This window comes from Hyla sarda, chromosome 2 (assembly GCF_029499605.1).
Source record: "Hyla sarda isolate aHylSar1 chromosome 2, aHylSar1.hap1, whole genome shotgun sequence".
NCBI classification, from domain to species: Eukaryota; Metazoa; Chordata; class Amphibia; order Anura; family Hylidae; genus Hyla; species Hyla sarda.
In genome coordinates, this window is record NC_079190.1 from 370,225,326 (window position 1) to 370,245,573 (window position 20,248).

The window sequence follows — 20,248 nt, forward strand, 5'->3', positions numbered from 1 at the left end:
GCCTAGGGTGGGAAATACATCATCCCCCAATGTCATCATCCCCCCTGAATAACCTATCAATATGTTTTTGGGTATGGAAAAAAAAAAATTTTGCTTATCCACAGTCAAATTTGCCTCCAGTACTGCTAGGTGATATTACTGGTCCCTACTGTGCCACATTTAAGATATGCCAATGATAGTACGTAGGTGAATATGTAAGTTAACCCTTCCTCTTGTATTCATTTTCGAATTGTGTGCTGTAATTTACATAAGATCAGCTCAACTCAACTTTCTGTCCTCAGAGATCGGCTCATAGAACAGCTGTATAAAGAAATAGCCATTCTAAGGGATGATTTGGGAAACTTCAAAGCAGAGGTAAGACATTTCACTGGATACAATAGCAAGTGTTAAACTAGGAGTCATTTCCTTTCTTAGGTCTCAGACGCATACCTTGATGTCACTTTAGAAATCAGAAATTGCCTTCCAGCAGTATTTCATGAGAAGTGGAGGCAGCTGCCTGGTGTCTTCTGCCTGAATGAACCGATCAGCGTGAGATATGATGACAATGCCCTTCACCATGAATGCAGCTCTATTTCACATGATTTTCTCATTCTGTCTGAGTCTAATGTGACATTGTAGTCTTTGAAGAACATATGTTAGGCGCCCTACAGGTGCCTGATATACAGTATACGATCTAATTTATTCATCTACCTTGTAAATAACTGGGCATTATCATTGCTTCAGAGCATTTTTTGTCTATGTTTCGGCACAGTTCAGGTGCAAGCAGCATATTTAGCGATTTTAAGGGTCTTTTGATATAGACAGTTTCACTCTTTTTGCCTACCCGTAGAACTTCTTTTGGACCACAGCGTCCCACTCCCCTTCTATGACAGCTCCTGAGCACGGGTCATAGCTGGGTGGTCCTGGGGGCTATCTGCCACCAGGACCCATCTTTAAAGGACAACTGTAGTGGAACACTTTTATATATGCCCGTGCCCGGGCCTCAAAAATAAACAAAATAAACCCATACATACCTTACGACGAGCCCCCGTTGGTCCGGCACAGACCTCACGGTCCGGCAGTGCTGACCTCATTCCACTTCCTGGGTACAGGGACGCCGCAGAGGCATCGGTGTATCACCCGCTGCAGCAATGTCCCGCCCCGGCCTGTGATAGGCTGAGCCCACTGTCATGTAAGGAGCTCTGGCCGGCTTCTTACATGACAGTGGGCTCAGCCTATCACAGGCCGGGGCGGGACATCGCTGCGGTTGATGATACACCGAGGGCTCTGCGGCGTCCCTGTCCCCACGAAGTGGAATGACATCAGCACTGCCGGACCGTGAGGCCTGTGCTGGACCAACGGGGGCTCGTAGGAAGGTATGTATACGTTTATTTTGTTTATTTTTGAGGCCCAGGCACGGGCATATATAAAAGTGTTCCACTACAGTTGTCCTTTATTGCAATATATCACCGATGTCACAATGATGCCCGGCTTTAACCCCTTAGACACTGCAATCAAATTTGATTGTAGCGTCTAAAATGCAAGTAAAAATGTCCCGGCAGCTCTGTGAAAGTAAGTAAAAACACCTAACCTTCCAAATTCAGGACCCGGGAAAGTGTCTACTTCCCTCCCTCACAAGCGTCTAGAAAAAGTGTATGTGGTAGAGCTTTTCCCACCACAACAGAGCTGCGCAAAATTATTCATCCTGATGCACCTTCTTGATAAATAAGATGCACGCTAGTCAAACCCACCACCCAAATAAACGTGGGAAAATAGCTCTACCGTAGACATTCTTTGATAAATCTGGGTCTATATGTCACCTGGAAATATTTGGTGCAACTACTTTTTCCCACCAGGATAAATAAAAAACCTGTCTTTTCTCGGCAAGTCAGATTATATTCTTTGATTCAATATAATGTAATCTGTTACTTTCAGGAGCTATACACATGATGGCACTATACAACCACTTAGGTTTGGCTATGCTTGTTCGGCCAAAAGCTTTGAAGGGGTTATCCAAATAAATAAAAGCTATTCTTTTTTCACAAGATAACTAACTGATTGGTGGAGGTTTTACTGCTGGGACCCCAACAGACCATGAAAACAGAGGTCAAATGTCCCCTGATAGAATAGGTCAGCAGTGTGCATGTATGGTCACTGCTTCATTCAGTCTATATGGAAATTCCAAAATTTTTGAGCATTGAACTTGGCTATGTTCAGAAATCCCATGGACACTTGGACAGTGAATGGAAGCGTGGCCTAGCACGTACATTGCTGCTCCATTCTCTCTCTGGGACATAAATCTGCCATTCTCTTAATGGGTCCCATTGACCTAGATATTTCCTATCCTGTGGATAGGTGATAACTTAATATGTTGTGATAACTCCTTTATCCCTTCAGCAAATGATACACTGCTCAACAAAAAATAAGGGAACACTAAGATAATATATTCACCAAGCCATAGCCCGGGGTAAAACACCCCTATTTGAATACCCCTAAAATATAACTTTTAATGAGTGTTCTCATAAAACAAGATAATGTGAACCCAGAAATCTTAAAATTGATGCCAGATAGGTAGTATATTAGTGATGTGAAACATGGTATACACCCTCACGTATCAGAATCTAGGGTACTGCAGATACCCAGTAACCCTATCTTGAAATCATTAAAATAACACACTGAATTGCCAGCCTCCACATGTTTTTTCATTACAACTGCGTTCTCAAGAGGCAAACAGTGGCAATGGCCATTGCCACTGTTTGCCTCTTGAGAACGCCGTTGTAATGGCGAAACATGTAAAGGGCCCCCTATGCCCTTTGGGTTGAACTGTTTTATAACACTAAGATAACACTTCCTAGAGCTGAATGAATGAACTAATCGAATTAAATACTTTTGTCTTTACATAGTTGGATGTGCTGACAACAATATCACACAAAAATGATCAATGGAAATTAAATTTATCAATCCATGGAGGACTTGGTATAGAGTCTCACTCAAAATCAAAGTGGAAAACCAGACTACAGGCTGATCCAACTTTGATGTAATGTCCTTAAAACAAGTCAAAATAAGGCTCAGTAGTGTGTGTGGCCTCCACGTGCCCGTTTGACCTCCCTACAACGCCTGGGCATGCTCCTGATGAGGTGGCGGATGGTCTCCTGAGGGATGTCCTCCCAGACCTGGACTAAAACATCTGAAAACTCCTAGACACTCTATGGTGCAACGTGGCGTTGGTGGATGGAGCGAGACATGATGTCCCAGATGTGCTCAGTCGGATTCAGGTCTGGGGAACGGTCGGGCCAGTCCATTGCATCAATGCCTTCCTCTTGCAGGAACTGCTGACACACTCCAGCCACATGAGGTCTAGCATTGTCTTGCATTTGGAGGAACCCACGGTCAACCGCACCAGCATATGGTCTCAGAAGGGGTCTGAGGATCTCATCTCGGTACCTAATGGTATTCAGGCTACCTCTGGCAAGCACATGGAGGGCTGTGCGGTCTCCCAATGAAATGCCACCCCACACCATTGCTGACCCACCACCAAACCGGTCATGCTGGAGGATGTTGCAGGCAGCAGAACGTTCTCCCCGGCATCTCCAGACTCTGTCATGTCTGTCACATGTGCTCAATGTGAACCTGCTTTCATTTGTGAAGAGCACAGGGGGTCAGTGGCGAATTTACCAATCTTGGTGTTCTCTGGCAAATGCCAAACGTCCTGCACAATGTTGGGCTGCAAGCACAATCCCCACCTGTGGATGTCGGGCCCTCATGGAGTCTGTTTCTGACCGTTTGAGTGGATACATGCACATTTGTGGCCTGCTGGAGGTCATTTTGCAGGGCCCTGGCAGTGCTCCTACTGCTCCTTCTTGCACAAAAGTGGAGGTAGCGGTCCTGCTGCTGGGTTGTTGCCCTCCTATGACCTCCTCCACGTCTCCTGATGTACTGGCCTGTCTACTGGTAGCGCCTCCATTCTCTGGACATTACGCTGACAGACACAGCAAACCTTCTTGCCACAGCTTGCATTGATGTTCCATCCTGGATGAGCTGCACTACCTGAGCCACTTGTGTGGGTTGTAGACCCCGTCTCATGCTACCACTTGAGTGAAAGCCCTGTCAGCATTCAAAAGTGACCAAAACATCAGCCAGGAAGCATAGGAACTGAGAAGTGGTCTGTGGTCACCACCTGCAGAACCACTCCTTTATTGGGGACGTTTTGCTAATTGCCTATCATTTCCACCTGTTGTCTGTTCCATTTGCACAACAGCATGTGAAATTGATTGTCATTTCACAGAAGTGCCATTGACTCGGAGTTACATTGTGTTGTTTAAGTGTTCCCTTTATTTTTTTGAGCAGTGTATTTGCTGTGCTATGTTAGAAGCTACAAAAGCAGGACTATATAAACCACGGAAACTCTTACACTCTTACACTTTAGTAGGGTTCCCAATCTCTCATTTTATCATACTTTAGTTACAACAGTCAAGTAATATAAGAAATGGGAAGTCATACGTTTTTAGTACAGTGACAATAACATTTTCCTCTTCAGAGTCACCGGTTGGTTAGCAGTCTGAGGGGTCGGATCCAAGAACTGGAGGCAGAGTTAGCGGAGCAGAAGCATCACAGAGAGCAGGCAGTGGACGAAAATGAGTTTCTGCGCACCGAGCTGGAGGAGCTGAAAAGGAAGAGACAGGATACCGAGAAAGCCCAGAAGAGCCTCACTGAAATAGAAAGTAAGGAGTCATCATAGATAAAACCCAATATGAAACTTAATATGCTCTTGGATAATGGCAATTATTGTTGTTGGATGAGACTTTACTGTGATATAGAAGTATATTTGGGGTTGGGCTTGTTATTACAGGCCCTAAGCCTGAGGCTGCACTACTAACAGGATTTGAAGACATCATGGCCTCTTTTGATTTCTGAAAATCAAGACCATGTGTGGAGCCATATCAGGACCTTGTGTGGAACCATATCAGTATCATATAAGATGTATGCTATTTGAGCCAAACTAGATGTAGATATTGACTCGATGGCTCCTACAGGTTTTGTCACTGTCTCCCAGCCGTCCTTCTCCTGTCCTCGGGGTGATCTTTTTCCTGCTTCTGGAAGTCGACAAGAAACAATGCATCTCAGCTGATCTTCCAGGCCTTTTTTCTTGAGTCTTTGAGCCCATGATGCTGTAGTATAAACTGTGTAATATGTTTCTATTACCTCCTTGTGCTGATTTGTCCTGTTTTTATGCACAGGTCCCACACCCGGAAGTGCTGTAGTTCAAAAAGAGGGAAGTGCTCATGCCGTTATACAAAGCCCGGGTGAGACCTCATTTGGAGTATTGTGCGCATTACATAAGACATAAGGGGAGATTTATCAAAACCTGTGTAGGGGAAGGGTAGTACAGTTGCCCATAACAACCATTTAGATTGCTTCTTTTATTTTTATTAAGGCTTCTGCAGGTAACTGCACCACTCTTCCCTTACACAGGAGTTTATAAATCTCCCCCAATATGTCATAAGGAACATGGTCTCTGGGGAGGGGCTATACTGCAGTGGGTGGGGGGATAGCATTACCTCAGTAAATCCCTTTTACTCACCCACTGCAGCATAGCCACACCCTCTGGAGACCATGTGACATATTATATTGTCTTTGGCCCCAAGGAATTCTGGGAAGGTCAGAGACAACAGTAAAAGAAGAAGACTTACAAGCACTTCCGAGTGTGGGTCCTGTACATGAAAATGTGACAAAGCAGCGGACAGAAGTAATAGAGGCATAATACACAGTATTGTAACTTGGCATCATGGGCTCAAAGGCGGAAGAAAATCCTGGAGTACCCTTTTAATTTTCATGGTGTTCAAGGAGCAGATGGGGCAATAATTATGACCATAGAAATGGAATTACGGAGGTGAGTCTAAGACATGATATTGATCACATAAGGAATGCTTGGAACACTGGTGCTAACAGGTAAGGAAACTACCTGCTGGATGAGAACAGTGCTTTAGCACTACCCTATGTTTTTATTCTGCCCTGCAGATGTAGCTCGATAGTTAAAATCAATTTGTTGGAATCTACTGCCCGGTTTTCCCCTCCCCCTAAGGCTATGTTCACACGTTGGGTATGTCTGCATGGAAAATATCTGCGGACATTCCACAGACTGCTAGGAGCACACGGGAATGTGCTGTCTCATAGACGGTAATGCATTCTGTGCAGAGTCCACAGAAAAAATGGACGTGTTTATTCTTTCTGCGGGCATCGGAATCAGAATTTCCGAGGTGGGCACAGCACAGCAGAATCCCGTTGAATTCAACTGGACTTTGCTGCGGAATCTCTGTGCAGAATTCCAATGTGGAATTCCGCATGGAAATTCTGACGTGTAAACATATCCTCAGGGGTTTGTTGTGTTTTCTGTATATGCACCTGAATTCCCCTCCAGTAGAGTCAGAATTAAAATTTATGTTACAATGGGAAAAGGATTCCGGTTTACTATGACCTTACCACACTGGCAGGCGTGTTGCCAAATTTTAAGCAAGGAAAGCTGGCAGGTTTCTCTTCTGGAGACTTCTTTGAAAATATAGCACTGTGCTTACCATGTCCCCTCTCATTTACATTCAGTGTTTCCTTCCTCCTTTCCCTTTTGTTTTCACGGCTGTTCTCAAATTGATAATATGTATCACACATGGAGGAGCTGCCCCGTATTTCACAGTTTTTGGGGTATGGTCATTTATCTTCTACAAAATCTTACAAATTTTTCCTGCCCCTTAACCCTGCCTTTTAAAGGGGTACTCTGCCCCTAGACATCTTATCCCCCATCCAAAGGATAGGGTATAAGATGTCAGATTGCCCGCTGGGGACCCCCGCAATATAGCAAGCAGCACTCACCTGTAACTGCTTCCGGAAGCGCTGGAGCTTCTCTGGCTAATTCCTCCCGACCACGGGGACGGAAGATAGTGACGTCACGACTCTGCCCCTGTGTGACGTCACGCCCCGCCCCCTCAATGCAAGTCTATGGGACGGGGCGTGACGGCCATCACACTCTCTCCCATAGACTTGCATTGAGGGGGCGGGGCGTGACGCCATGATCTTCCGTCCCTGTGGTCGGGAGGAATTAGCCAGAGAAGCTCCAGCGCTTCTGGAAGCAGTTACAGGTGGGTGCTATATTGCGGAGGTTCTCCAGCAGCGGGACCCCGGCAATCTGACATCTTATCCCCTATCCTTTGGATAGGGGATAAGATGTCTAGGGGCGGAGTACCCCTTTAAGTGACAAACCTCCATATGCCATATAGATTGTTTGAGCTCTCTAAATTTTTGTTGTTGGCAGCCCGGATACATATTGCCTATAGATGGAAACAGTCCGACCTTCCCTTTGACATTTGATTGAGAGGGTAAATAACATTGTGCTTTAAGACTCCCGGCTATAAGAGAAGATGGAGTGGACAGATTTCACAAGGTGTGGGAGCCCTAGTTATCCTCCTATTGTCCAGATCCCAGAAACAATATGTTGTTGTATTAATGTACACAGCATTATGGCGGTCTGTTTTATTTTTTATTATTCCGGATGGCACGTTCAGTTTGATTTGTTTTCTGTTTAATTCTAGGTTCCCAGGTACACTTGAGATGTACAATTGTCTCCTTTATGTACTTTTTCAATAAACTTAATTGGTTTGATACTAAAATCAGTTTGTAGCGTTACAAAAAGTCACACTATAGCACCCGCCTTAACCTCTTCCTTTCACTTTTACAGGAAAATCCATAGCAAATGAGCAGAGATATACCAAGCTGAAGGAGAAGTATGCAGAGCTTGTGCGGAGCCATGCTGATCTCTTGAGAAAGGTACATGGTTCAGACAAAGTTGTGGTGGTGGGGGATAAGTGTCTGCAGGGTGGGTACCCCTGACTACTGGAGAAACAAATGATAAAAACAAATACATGTTTTTCTCAGTCATATGACTGAAGGCTAAAGTCTAAAGGTGGCCATACACTATTGTTATTGAAATATATATATATATATATATATATATATATATATATATATCCTGTAAAAAAACATAACTAAAAAAAATAACGTAAACATTTTTTAATACTGGAAAACATTTTTCAATATGGTTAGGATGGACATGTTTAAAAGTCTGGATATTGGTACACCTCTGAAAGGGCTTCCTGTAGTACATACCACACATACCACAGCCATTTTTTGTAAATGGAGTTTATAACTAGAGATGAGCGAACTTACAGTAAATTCGATTTGTCACGAACTTCTCGGCTCGGCAGTTGATGACTTTTCCTGCATAAATTAGTTCAGCTTTCAGGTGCTCCGGTGGGCTGGAAAAGGTGGATACAGTCCTAGGAGACTATATAGATAGAATCTTTCCTAGGAATGTATCCACCTTTTCCAGCCCACCGGAGCACCTGAAGGCTGAACTAATTTACGCAGGATAAGGCATCAACTGCCGAGCCGAGAAGTTTGTGAAGAATTGAATTTACTGTAAGTACGCTCATCTCTACTTATAACATCTAATTCCATATTTTCATATTTAGATGCAGATTTTGAAACCAAAGCCATGGACAGATCATAAATAGAGAACATGAAGGAAAGACTGAGACTTCTCTTTATAAATTCACTAGCTGATTACCCGGCGTTGCCCGATTTTTCCTTCCTAATCCTTGTTGGAGAGGAAAATCAACAAAGGAGGAAGCTTTTGACTTCATATCCCATCTTCATATATTGTTGTCATATCCCAACCCCATATCCCGTCCTCATATCTCAACCTCATATTCCGTCCTCATACCCTGACCTCATATCCCGTCCACATATCTCGACCTCCTATCCCGGCCTCATATCCCGACCTCCTATCCCGACCTCCTATCTCAACCTCCTATCTCAACCTCCTATCTCAACCTCATATATCAACCTCCTATCCCGACATCCTATCCCGACATCCTATCCCGACCTCCTATCTCGACCTCCTATCCTGTCCTCATATCCCGACCTCCTATCCCGTCCTCATATCCCGACCTCCTATGCTTTCCTCATATCCCGTCCTCATATCCCGTCCTTATAGCCCGACCCCATATCCCGTCCCCATATTCCGACCTCATACCCTGTCCTCATATCCTTTCCTCATATCCCATCCTCATATCCCGTCCTCATATCCTATCCTCATATCCCATCCTCATATCCCGTCCTAGTATCTTGTCCTCCTATCCCGTCCTCCTATCCCGACCTTATATCCCGTCCTCATATGCTGTCCTCATATCCCGTCCTTCTGTCCCATCCTCATATCCCGTCCTCATATCCCGACCTCATATTCTGTCCTCATATCCCAACCTCATGTCCCGTTCTCATATTCCCTCCTCATATCCTGACCTCATATCCCAACCTAATATCCTGTCCTCATATGCTGTCCTCATGTCCCATCCTTATGTCCCTTCCTCATATCCTGTCCTCAGGTGGGGCTGATTTATGATGAAGATATTGTAAGCTGAAAATAGAAGGGCGACGTGGCTTTGTGGGACTGGGTGTGATTTGCAAGCCAGACCGATGCGCAAAAAGGATAGATAATAAAAGGGGTGGGGCTTAGTGAGATGGGAGATCTTTGTGAGATGGAGTGTGGCTTGCAAGCCGGATTGACACATTCACCAGGAGATACGAAGCGGAGCTTGTGGAGTAAGGTACTGGAAGTCCCATATACTTGCATGGGACTTGAAACAAAAACCCATCTTATATATAAGGGTGTAGGTAAGGGTTAATTTAACTATCATATATTTTTATTTGACATATAAGTAATATGTGCATCAGGTATTATTGAAATATCTCCAGCCGTACGGAAGTTATGTGGGAACATACATTTCCCATAGATTTGCATGGGACTTTAAACAAAACCCCGACCCTCACAAATGGGGTTGAGTAAGGGTTAAATTACCTTTCCTATGTTTGTTGTTGACATATACCGTATATACTCGAGTATAAGCCGACCCGAGTATAAGCCGAGACCCCTAATTTCAACCCAAAATCCCAGGAAAAGTTATTGACTCGAGTATAAGCCTAGGGTGGGAAATACCTCATCCCCCCCTGTCATCATCCAGACCCGTCATTAACATCCTCATCATCCCCTTGTCATCATCCCCCACATCCCCCCTTCATCATCCCCTTGTCATCATCCCACACATCCCCTTATCATCCCACACATCCCCCCTTCATCATCCCCTTGTCATCATCCCACACATCCCCCCTTCATCATCCCCTTGTCATCATCCCACACATCCCCTTATCATCCCACACATCCCCCCTTCATCATCCCCTTGTCATCATCCCACACATCCCCTTGTCATCATCCCACACATCCCCTTGTCATCATCCCACACATCCCCTTATCCCACACATCCCCCCTTCATCATCCCCTTGTCATCATCCCACACATCCCCTTGTCATCATCCAACACATCCCCCCTTCATCATCCCCTTGTCATCATCCCACACATCCCCTTATCATCCCACACATCCCCCCTTCATCATCCCCTTGTCATCATCCCACACATCCCCTTATCATCCCACACATCCCCCCTTCATCATCCCCTTGTAATCATCCCACACCCCCCCCCCTTCATCATCCCCACCCCCCTTCATCATCCCCACACCCCCCCCCCTTCATCATCCTCTTCTCATCATTCGCCCTCAGTGGTCTTCAACCTGCGGACCTCCAGAGGTTTCAAAACTACAACTCCCAGCAAGCCCGGGCAGCCATCGGCTGTCCGGGCTTGCTGGGAGTTGTAGTTTTGAAACCTCCGGAGGTCCGCAGGTTGAAGACCACTGCGGCCTTCAACATGCGGACCTCCAGAGGTTTCAAAACTACAACTCCCAGCAAGCCCGGGCAGCCATCGGCTGTCCGGGCTTGCTGGGAGTTGTAGTTTTGAAACCTCCGGAGGTCCGCAGGTTGAAGACCACTGCGGCCTTCAACATCATCCAGCCCCCTCTCACCCCCTTTAGTTCTGAGTACTCACCTCCGCTCGGCGCTGGTCCGGTCCTGCAGGGCTGTCCGGTAAGGAGGTGGTCCGGTGAGGAGGTGGTCCGGGCTGCTATCTTCACCGGGGAGGCCTCTTCTCCGCGCTTCCGGCCCGGAATAGAGCCGTTGCCTAGACAACGACGCATCTGCGTCGTTGTCAAGGCAACGTGACTATTCTGAGGCCGGGCCCGAAGCGCTTAGAAGAGGCCTCCCCGGTGAAGATAGCAGCCCGGACCACCTCCTCACCGGACCACCTCCTTACCGGACAGCCCTGCAGGACCGGACCAGCGCCGAGCGGAGGTGAGTACTCAGAACTAAAGGGGGTGAGAGGGGGCTGGATGATGTTGAAGGCCGCAGTGGTCTTCAACCTGCGGACCTCCGGAGGTTTCAAAACTACAACTCCCAGCAAGCCCGGACAGCCGATGGCTGCCCTGGCTTGCTGGGAGTTGTAGTTTTGAAACCTCTGGAGGTCCGCATGTTGAAGACCACTGCGGGTGGGGGAGTTCACTCGAGTATAAGCCGAGGGGGGTGTTTTCAGCACGAAAAATCGTGCTGAAAAACTCGGCTTATACTCGAGTATATACGGTAAGTAACAAGTGGGCCAAGTTTCATGTTAATATCTTTGGCCGTTTGAACGTGATGCTGAAACATACACATACACACACACACACACACACATACACCCATACACATACACACACACATTGGCCCTCATTTACTATTGCAAACCCGACATGTTTTGTCGGGTTGTGCGCCAGATTCTGTCGCATTGCGCCAGAAATTCTGTCTGCTCCACATTTTGCACCAGAATTTGCGCCAGAATTGAAAAAACCCCAACTAACTCTCCATTTTGCTAAGAAAACCTGAAAAAGGGGCGTGGTGGCCGGGGAAAAGGGGCGTGGTCTCCAAAAAGGGGCATGGTTCTGAAATTGTCACAAAAAAACAACATCTTTACTGAGGTTTCCACATAAAATGTGAAATGTGGTGGATTTCAGCTGAAGAAAACCCTACAGATCAGAACATGTGTAAAAAAAATAAAGTGTAGTGAAAGTGGAAAATGTAGGGAAACCTTAGTAAATTCCATGGAAAATAAATTGTAGGGAATTAAAACTCACAAAGAAAACTATACAACACTCTTAGTAAATAAGGGCCAATGAGTTTTATATATATAGATATTCGATTAAAAACCTGCACCTAAAAACCTGAATTTATAGGGATATTTATCATTGTGTGTCTTTAGAAAGTGTGTTTTGGATTTGATTGCTTGCGACATATTTATCATAATGTCGCAGGGGGTTTGATAAATTTGGCACACATCAGTAAAAAAGGATAAATCACTTCAGAACACCACTTTGGCCCTCATTTACTTAGAAAATCGGGTTGTATGTCTATCTTGCTTTCGTACCCGACTGCTTTTTTCCCCTGGTATTTATTATTATTATGTCGCATCCTGTTTGTCGCACATGGGTTTTGTTGGTTTTGGTTTCCAACTCCTCTGAGCTGTCGGGAAAAAATCCACAACAATTCAACAAATTCGGGTTGGAAAGCTTTATAAATATGTGGGAAAGCTCAGAAATGTCGGGTTACGCCCCTTTTTCTGGTTTGGGAGACTCCACATCAGGTCCGTCGGGAAAAAATGTTGCATCGTGTCGCAGACTGGCGCACGATGTCTGCGACATGTCGCAGACAAAGATGCGCCAAAAAAACCCGACAAAATAAGTCGGGTTTAGAATAGTAAATGAGGGCCTTTGTGTGATTTCTTCTCCTAGACTTTTCTGCAACTTCTTACCCCGTTACTCAAAAAATGAGTGACTTTTTTTTCCCTAAATGCTCTCCACAGCCAGTTTTGTAAGCCAGGTCTGGTATAGATCTGTGACAAATTGAGGGCTTTTTGACAAACATATGACTTTTTAAGAAAAATTGCACTTCATAAATCAGCAACCACTGCAAAGTGAAAACCAAAAGTGTGAACCAAAGTCACTTTTGTCTAATTCAATGTCTTCCCATACATAAAGATTACCTCATTGTATAAATCCATTTTAGTAGACATTATGGGGGAAATTATTAAGCTGGTATGCCATTATAAAAGTCACAATATTTCGCGCTAAGATTCACAACTTTTCACATTTCAGCTGAGCTGGGCTTTGAAGAGGGGGCATGACCTTACACAGCCCTGCAGATTTAAAGGGGTACTCCGTCCCTAGACAAAAGGATTGGGGATAAGATGTCAGATCGCGGTGGTCCCGCCGCTGGGGACCCCCGGGATCTCGGCTGCAGGACCCACCTGTTGCGGCTTCCGGAAACGCTGGAGGCTTCGGCTCCCGACCACAGTGACGTGAGATCATGACGTCACAAGTCCGCCCCCCTGTGACGTCACGCCCGCCCCTCAATGCAAGTCTATGGGAGGGGGCTTGACAGCAGTCACGCCCCCTCCCATAGACTTGCATTGAGGGGGCGGGGCGTGACGTCACACAGGGGTGGAGTCGTGACGTCACGATCTCACGTCACCGTTGACAGGAGGCTTTAGGATGAGAGCCTCCAGCACTGCCGGAAGCCGCAACAGGTGGGTCCTGCAGCCGAGATCCCGGGGGTCCCCAGCGGCGGGACCTCCGCGATCTGACATCTTATCTCCTATCCTTTCGATAGGGGATAAGATGTCTAGGGACGGAGTACCCTAACAAAATTTACCCCAGAAATTGACATGTGAGAAGAAGAGGATTACCCTTCTTAATAAATTTGGTGCATGTTGCTCAAGTTCACTTCCACTTAAGGCCCCTTTCACACTACCGTTATGCTCCTGTAAAAACACCATCATGAACTTCCCTCAGAAAGTCCATAAAACGGCCGTGAAAAGTCCCATTCATGTCAATGGGATTTTTTTGACCATCCTTTAGCATCAGTTATGTCCCGTTATTACTACCGTCCGTTATTTTTGAAGGTGCAAATAACTGTGCATGCACAAATTTTTGCCCCGTCAAAAATAACGGTGGAATAACGGACATTAAAATTTTAACATTGAAGTCTATGGCTGACGTATGTTCACAAAGAACATCTGTTAGCGCCCGTTACCATATATGCTTGAGTATAAGCCGACCCGAATATAAGCCGAGACCCCTAATTTCATCCCAAAAACCCAGGAAAAGTTATTAACTCGACTATATGCCTAGGGTGGGAAATACATCATCCCCCCATGTCATCATCCAGACCCCTGTCATCATCCAGACCCCCGTCATTAACACCCCTGTCATCACCCCCCCTTCATCATTACCCTGTCATCATACCCCCCTTCATCATCACCGCCTGTCATCATCCCCCTGTCATCATCCCACACCCCCCCATTCATCATCACCGCCTGTCATCATCCCCCTGTCATCATCCCACACCCCCCCCATTCTTCATCACCGCCTGTCAATCCAGTGGTCTTCAACCTGCGGACCTCCAGATGTTGCAAAACTACAACTCCCATTTAGATTTCTACTCGCCTCCCCTCGGCTGGAAGGAAGGGTGAGCTGGTCTGGGCCATCTATGCTGCAGTGACCATCCGGTGGGGAGGGTTAATCGTTCCGGGCTGGCCATCTTCATTGGGAGGGCCCTCTTCTCCGCTCCGAACCCGGCCCCGGACTAGTGACGTTGCCTTGACAACGACGCACAGGGACGTTCATGCGCAGGGACGTCCCTGTGCGTCGTCATCAAGGCAACGTCACTAGTCCGGGCCCGGAGCGGAGAAGAGGGCCTCCCGGTGAAGATGGCCTGCCCGGAACGACTATCCCTCCCCACCGGACGATCCCTGCAGGATAGATGGCCCGGACCAGCTCACCCTTCCTTCCCACCGAGGGGAGGTGAGTAGAAAACTAAAGGGGGTCTGAATGATGACGAAGGCCGCAGTGGTCTTCAACCTGCGGACCTCCAGATGTTTCAAAACTACAACACCCAGCTTGCCCGGACAGCTGATGGCTGTCTGGGCATGCTGGAAGTTGTAGTTTTGAAACATCTGGAGGTCCGCAGGTTAAAGACCACTGAACAGGCGGAGAGTATAAGCCGAGGGAGGTGTTTTCAGCACAAAAAATCATGCTGAAAAACTCGGCTTTTTTTTAAGGGATTAAGAAGGACATAAAATAACGGACTATAATGGTGCATGACGGATTAAATAACAAGTGATAACGGATGGAACATGTTCGTTATTTTGACAGAATGCCCGTTAAAATAACAGACATTGGTCATCCGTTATCATCTGTTATGTTCAGTTATTGTATCTATTTTTTAATTAACTGTTTTTGCAGAATAACGGGTGTGAGAAGGCAGGAACATGACGGTAGTATGAAAGAAGCTTTAGACAAGTGTAAGAAATGCCGGTCACGATTACCTACTCATCTCCCCCTCACCCCTTCAATGTTTTCAGCGTAGAAGACTTGTTTGGTTCTGCACATCTTCCTGCACTTCAATTTGTTACCATTCATTTTATATATTAGATGGGACAAGTCAATTTTCTAGACTGAATTGAACAAGATTGCTCAGACTTGTCCTTTAAAGAAAATTGTATTGCCAATGAGGTCTGTTGTTTCTCATGCCAAATGTCCTAACCATACAGACCGATGTGTCTGTTTGAGTGAGTGCAAGCTCATCCTTGCTGGCCTTGATTGATAGATCAATGTCTAGACCCAAATACTCAGAAATTTAAATAAAGGTTAAAGGGGTGCTCCGGTGGAAAACGTAATTTTTTTTTTTTTTTTTAATCAACTGGTGCCAGAAAGTTAAACAGATTTGTAAATTATTGAAACAGTGAGATAGGAAGGGGGGGGAGCACAAAAAAGGCAAAAAGACAAACTACACCAGTCCTGGATGTCAGCACGGCCTCAGCAAACCAACTCTATGTCTCCTGCGGGGTGCACATATACAAAGTATGAAGTATCAATAGTAGCAAACAGAGCATGTATGTGCACTCACTGCTCAGCGGAGACCGTTGCGTGTAGGAGTCCGGTAACAGGAAGCTGGGTCACAGCATCGGTGCAGGTAGAATGGCGCTCAGAGGCTACACCGGCAGTTTCACACATAAGTGCGTGCGTCTTCCGGCCGGAAGAAGCACGCACTTACGAGTGAAACTGCCGGCGTAGCCTCTGAGCGCCATTCTACCTGTGACGGTGCTGTGACCCAGCTTCCTGTTACCGGACTCCTACACGCAACGGTCTTCGCTGAGCAGTGCGTACACGTACGTGCTCTGTTGTTTGCTAGATTTGTAAATTACTTCTATAAAAAAAATCTTCATCCTTCCAGTACTTATTAGCTGCTGAATGCTACAGAGGAAATTATTTTCTTTTTGGAACACAGAGCTCTCTGCTGACATCATGACCACAGTGCTCTCTGCTGACATCTCTGTCCATTTTAAGAACTGTCCAGAGTGAGAGAAAATCCCCATAGAAAACATATGCTGCACTGTACAGTTCCTAAAATGGACAGAGATGTCAGCAGAGAGCACTGTGGTCATGATGTCAGCAGAGAGCTTTGTGTTAAAAAAAAAAAAGAATTTCCTCGGTAGTATTCAGCAGCTAATAAGTACTGGAAGTAGTAAGATTTTTTTTAATAGAAGTAATTTACAAATCTGTTTAACTTTCTGCCACCAGTTGATAAAAAAAAAATAAGTTTTCCACCGGAGTACCCCTTTAATAGGAAGCTAAAAATGCATGCTATTTGTTGATGGTATGTGACAGGCTGGCTCAATAAATCAGTGGCTTCAGCGGTTCAACGTTGCGGCCACTATTTTGTTAAGCGGGCCTGTGACGTCTTGCCAACAAACCTGGAAGCCTGCTACAACCGAGACTGGAGCTGTGTAAACCCAGGTAGCTGTGTCAACCCGAATTTGAAACAGCTTGAATTGTTTTGGGCACTTTTTCAGTTTTTTGAGTGTGTGATTTTTTTTTTTTGGGAAACTGAACCAATATCTCCTTCCATTTGTTAGAATGCTGAAGTCACAAAGCAGATGACTGTGGCTCGAGAAGCTCTGGGGGACATGGAACGCTCAAGAAAAGAGCTTGAGAATTCGTATCAACGTGTGAATGAACATACACAGAGGAAGGTGAGCTCTCTTTGTTCAGCCACTAAAAGACGGGTCTCACATGGATGTCATAGAGAGGGGTCCCCCCGTGAAGGACAACGTATAAAGCTGGGGTCAGCATTAATAAACATTGTACACGTAGACAAATAGAATAAAAATCATTTGGAAGAAGTCTCGGCACTCACCATTTTCCTGGATATTTGTGCTTATTAAAGGGGTACTCCGCTGCTCAGTGTTTGGAACAAACTGTTCCGAATGCTGGAGCCAATGCCGGGAGCTTGTGACGTCATGGCCCCGCCCTCTCATGATGTCATGCCCCCTCCCATAGACTTACATTGAGGGGGCAGGGCATGACATCATGAGGGGGCGGGGCTATTACATCACAAGCTCCCGGCGCCTGCTCAATTCTAGACCCTAGCTCAATTTCTAGACCCTTAAGAAGTCCATGTATTAGGGCTAGTTCACATTCTACACCACAGCAGTATGGTATAGAATGGTTCAAACAGTACATAAATGTATGATGTAGTATACCCGAAGACTTCCATTATGTAAAAGTTGCCAAAAGTATGTCACTTTGGACTTGTTTTTGTCCCCGTACGATTATGGCCTTTTTAAAAAAAAAATTTTTATCAGTTTTTACATAGTAAAACATATTAACAAAAACAGTATACATTTAAAACTTAGGCTAGGTTCACACAGCCATTTGCACCGATCCATTAGGGGTCCGATCGGCTCTTTTTTTTTCTTTTCTGAGCCGATCGGACCCTAAAACGGGTCAGATGCAAAACGGCTACTACCGGGTCATGACAGACCCCATTCACTTGCATGGAGTCCATTGGTGACCCAGTAATTTGCTTGCACTATTTTTTTTCTCCGCTAAACTTCCGTCCTTCTGGCCGGATTGCCGACGGAGTCCAATGGCAATGTGAACGAGGCCTTATGCGAACGGATACAAACTTATACCCCAAACAAAAATGTATACCACAAAAAATGTATGCAACATTGAGCCAAATTGGTCTTGTTTCAGTACATCTGTTTGTAGTATACCAGAAACGGATATGTGTGGTTTAGATACAGTATGAACCTACCATTAGATGGACAACCATTGATTTGACAAGTCGACAATACTGCAACCCCGGCACTACACCATAACGGCACGTCACGACCCTGCCCAAAGCGGGCGCTGCCACACCTCCTCCGTACATATCCATGGGAGAGCCGAACGAAAGATTGCCGAACTGCTCTCCCATAGAGCTACAGTATATAGAGGGGTCGTGACAAGAGATGAGCGAACTTACAGTAAATTCGATTCGTCACGAACTTCTCGGCTCGGCAGTTCATGATTTATCCTGCATAAATTAGTTCAGCTTTCAGGTGCTCCGGTGGGCTGGAAAAGGTGGATACATTCCTAGGAGGCTCTTTCCTAGGACTGTATCCACCTTTTCCAGCCCACCGGAGCACCTGAAAGCTGAACTTATTTATGCAGGACAAGTCATCAACTGCCGAGCCGAGAAGTTCGTGACGAATCAAATTTACTGTAAGTTCGCTCATCTCTAGTCGGGACGTTCTGCTGTGGAGGAGAGCCGGGGCCCCGCACAAAAGATGGGGGGGCAGCGGTTGGACCCCCCACAATCTAAAACTTATGTCTTATCCTGCAGATTGGGGATAAGTTTTCCTGTATTTCAGGCATGAGACTTCTCCTTTAGGGTCTATTCACACGTACAGTATTCTGCGCAGATTTGATGCACAGGATTTCAAGCTGTGTTCAGTTTACATTGAAATCTGCAGCAGAAAATCCAATCTGCACAGAATACTGTACGTGTGAATAGACCATTAAAGGGATTGTCCAGTTTAGCGGTCACCCCCACAATGAGCCTTTTTCTGCAGAAGAGTCGGAATGGAAATGTTGCTTTGTTGCTGCAGGGAAAACAAGGTATGACAGCCCATTATAATCAGTGAACACAATGAACGCCTGCAGACTCTGGATTCCACATTTGGCCGTAGCATCCGCTCTTTGCCGCATGGCCTAATAGGACATACAATATGACAAATGACGTCTAGAGCTGAACCGCTTTCCCACTGGACGCGGTGTAATGGAAAGTTACTGAACTGCAGTCTGCTAAACAAATTGGAAAATAAGCAAGTAAAATAAGCGGGCAGGCGTGCGGGATAGCCTAATGAAGTGCAATGCAAGATGTTCTCTAGATTACCAGTCTCGGGGGAGTCTTAAGGAAAACTTCAATTCATTTGTAAAGCATTTATAATCTTCCATCTCAGTAAATGCTAATATAAAACAGAAGAATTTATTATACCCATTTATTGAAAGAGCTGAGATGGGATTATGCTTTAAATATGGAAAGGTGGTTTATATCTAGCTTTAACGCAGTGTTTTCCAAACAGTGTGTCCCCAGCTGTTGCAAAACTACAACTCCCAGCATGCCCGGACAGCCGAAGGCTGTCCGGGCATGCTGGAAGTTGTAGTTTTGCAACAGCTGGGGACACACTGTTTTGGCAAAACACAACTTTAATGAATGTAATTGAAGAACACAGGTAAATAATCTACATTCTGTTCTTAATTTATAGGTGCAGGAACAGATGCATCAGATGGATGAGTTACAGGGGGCGCTAGAGAGCAGACAACAGGAAGTTCAACTCCTACAAAGCAGCATAGCAACCTCCAATCAGGTGAGACATCTAAAAAAAAGCAGAACTTTATGAAGCTTTACCTTAAACCATTTATTCAGTATAGATCCTTATAGATTTGGGATTTAAGATGACAGACAACCCATGCATGCTACATCAGCTAATATAGGTGTACACAAGATATACATCTGCCCTTTTTTTATTGTTTAATAATAAAAAAAAATCCCTTGACGGCTTCTTTAACACTGCTGTTCTGTAAATTTAGAGGGCAGAACATTAAGTGTTACATATCCTTGTCTTCGATTTTGGGGGCAGTTTTTAATGAACAGACCAAAGAGGTTGTGGGGTCTTTATGGCTAGGTTCCCCCTATGGAATTCACAAGATCACGAGTGTGGGCAGCGTCGACTGAATCAGTCGGCACTAGGACTGCACGGACATTGCCATTAACTTTAAAAATGACCCATTGTTTAAATCAAGATTTTATGTTATCCATATTTTTGGTAATGTTTTTCTTATTTTGTATTTTACTATATATATTTTTTAATTATCATGAAATCTTGCAGTTTTCATTCTGGCCACTAGGGACTTAAAGG

General features: G+C 45.4%; 1 protein-coding gene across 4 annotated transcripts in view; it reads left to right on the forward strand.

The window, feature by feature from the left end:
* The window catches only part of HIP1 (huntingtin interacting protein 1), a 157,530-nt gene that overhangs the window by 100,476 nt on the left and 36,806 nt on the right, over positions 1-20,248 (forward strand). For all 4 annotated transcript variants that reach the window (XR_008888950.1, XM_056558402.1, XM_056558401.1 and 1 more), the window contains exons 13-17: positions 282-354; positions 4,517-4,700; positions 7,706-7,794; positions 16,916-17,032; positions 19,595-19,696. Coding sequence is in view for 3 of the 4 variants with exons in the window: in XM_056558402.1 (XP_056414377.1) it covers positions 282-354; positions 4,517-4,700; positions 7,706-7,794; positions 16,916-17,032; positions 19,595-19,696 (565 nt within the window). In the remaining variant the exon portion in view is untranslated. The remainder of the gene's footprint in view (positions 1-281; positions 355-4,516; positions 4,701-7,705; positions 7,795-16,915; positions 17,033-19,594; positions 19,697-20,248) is intronic.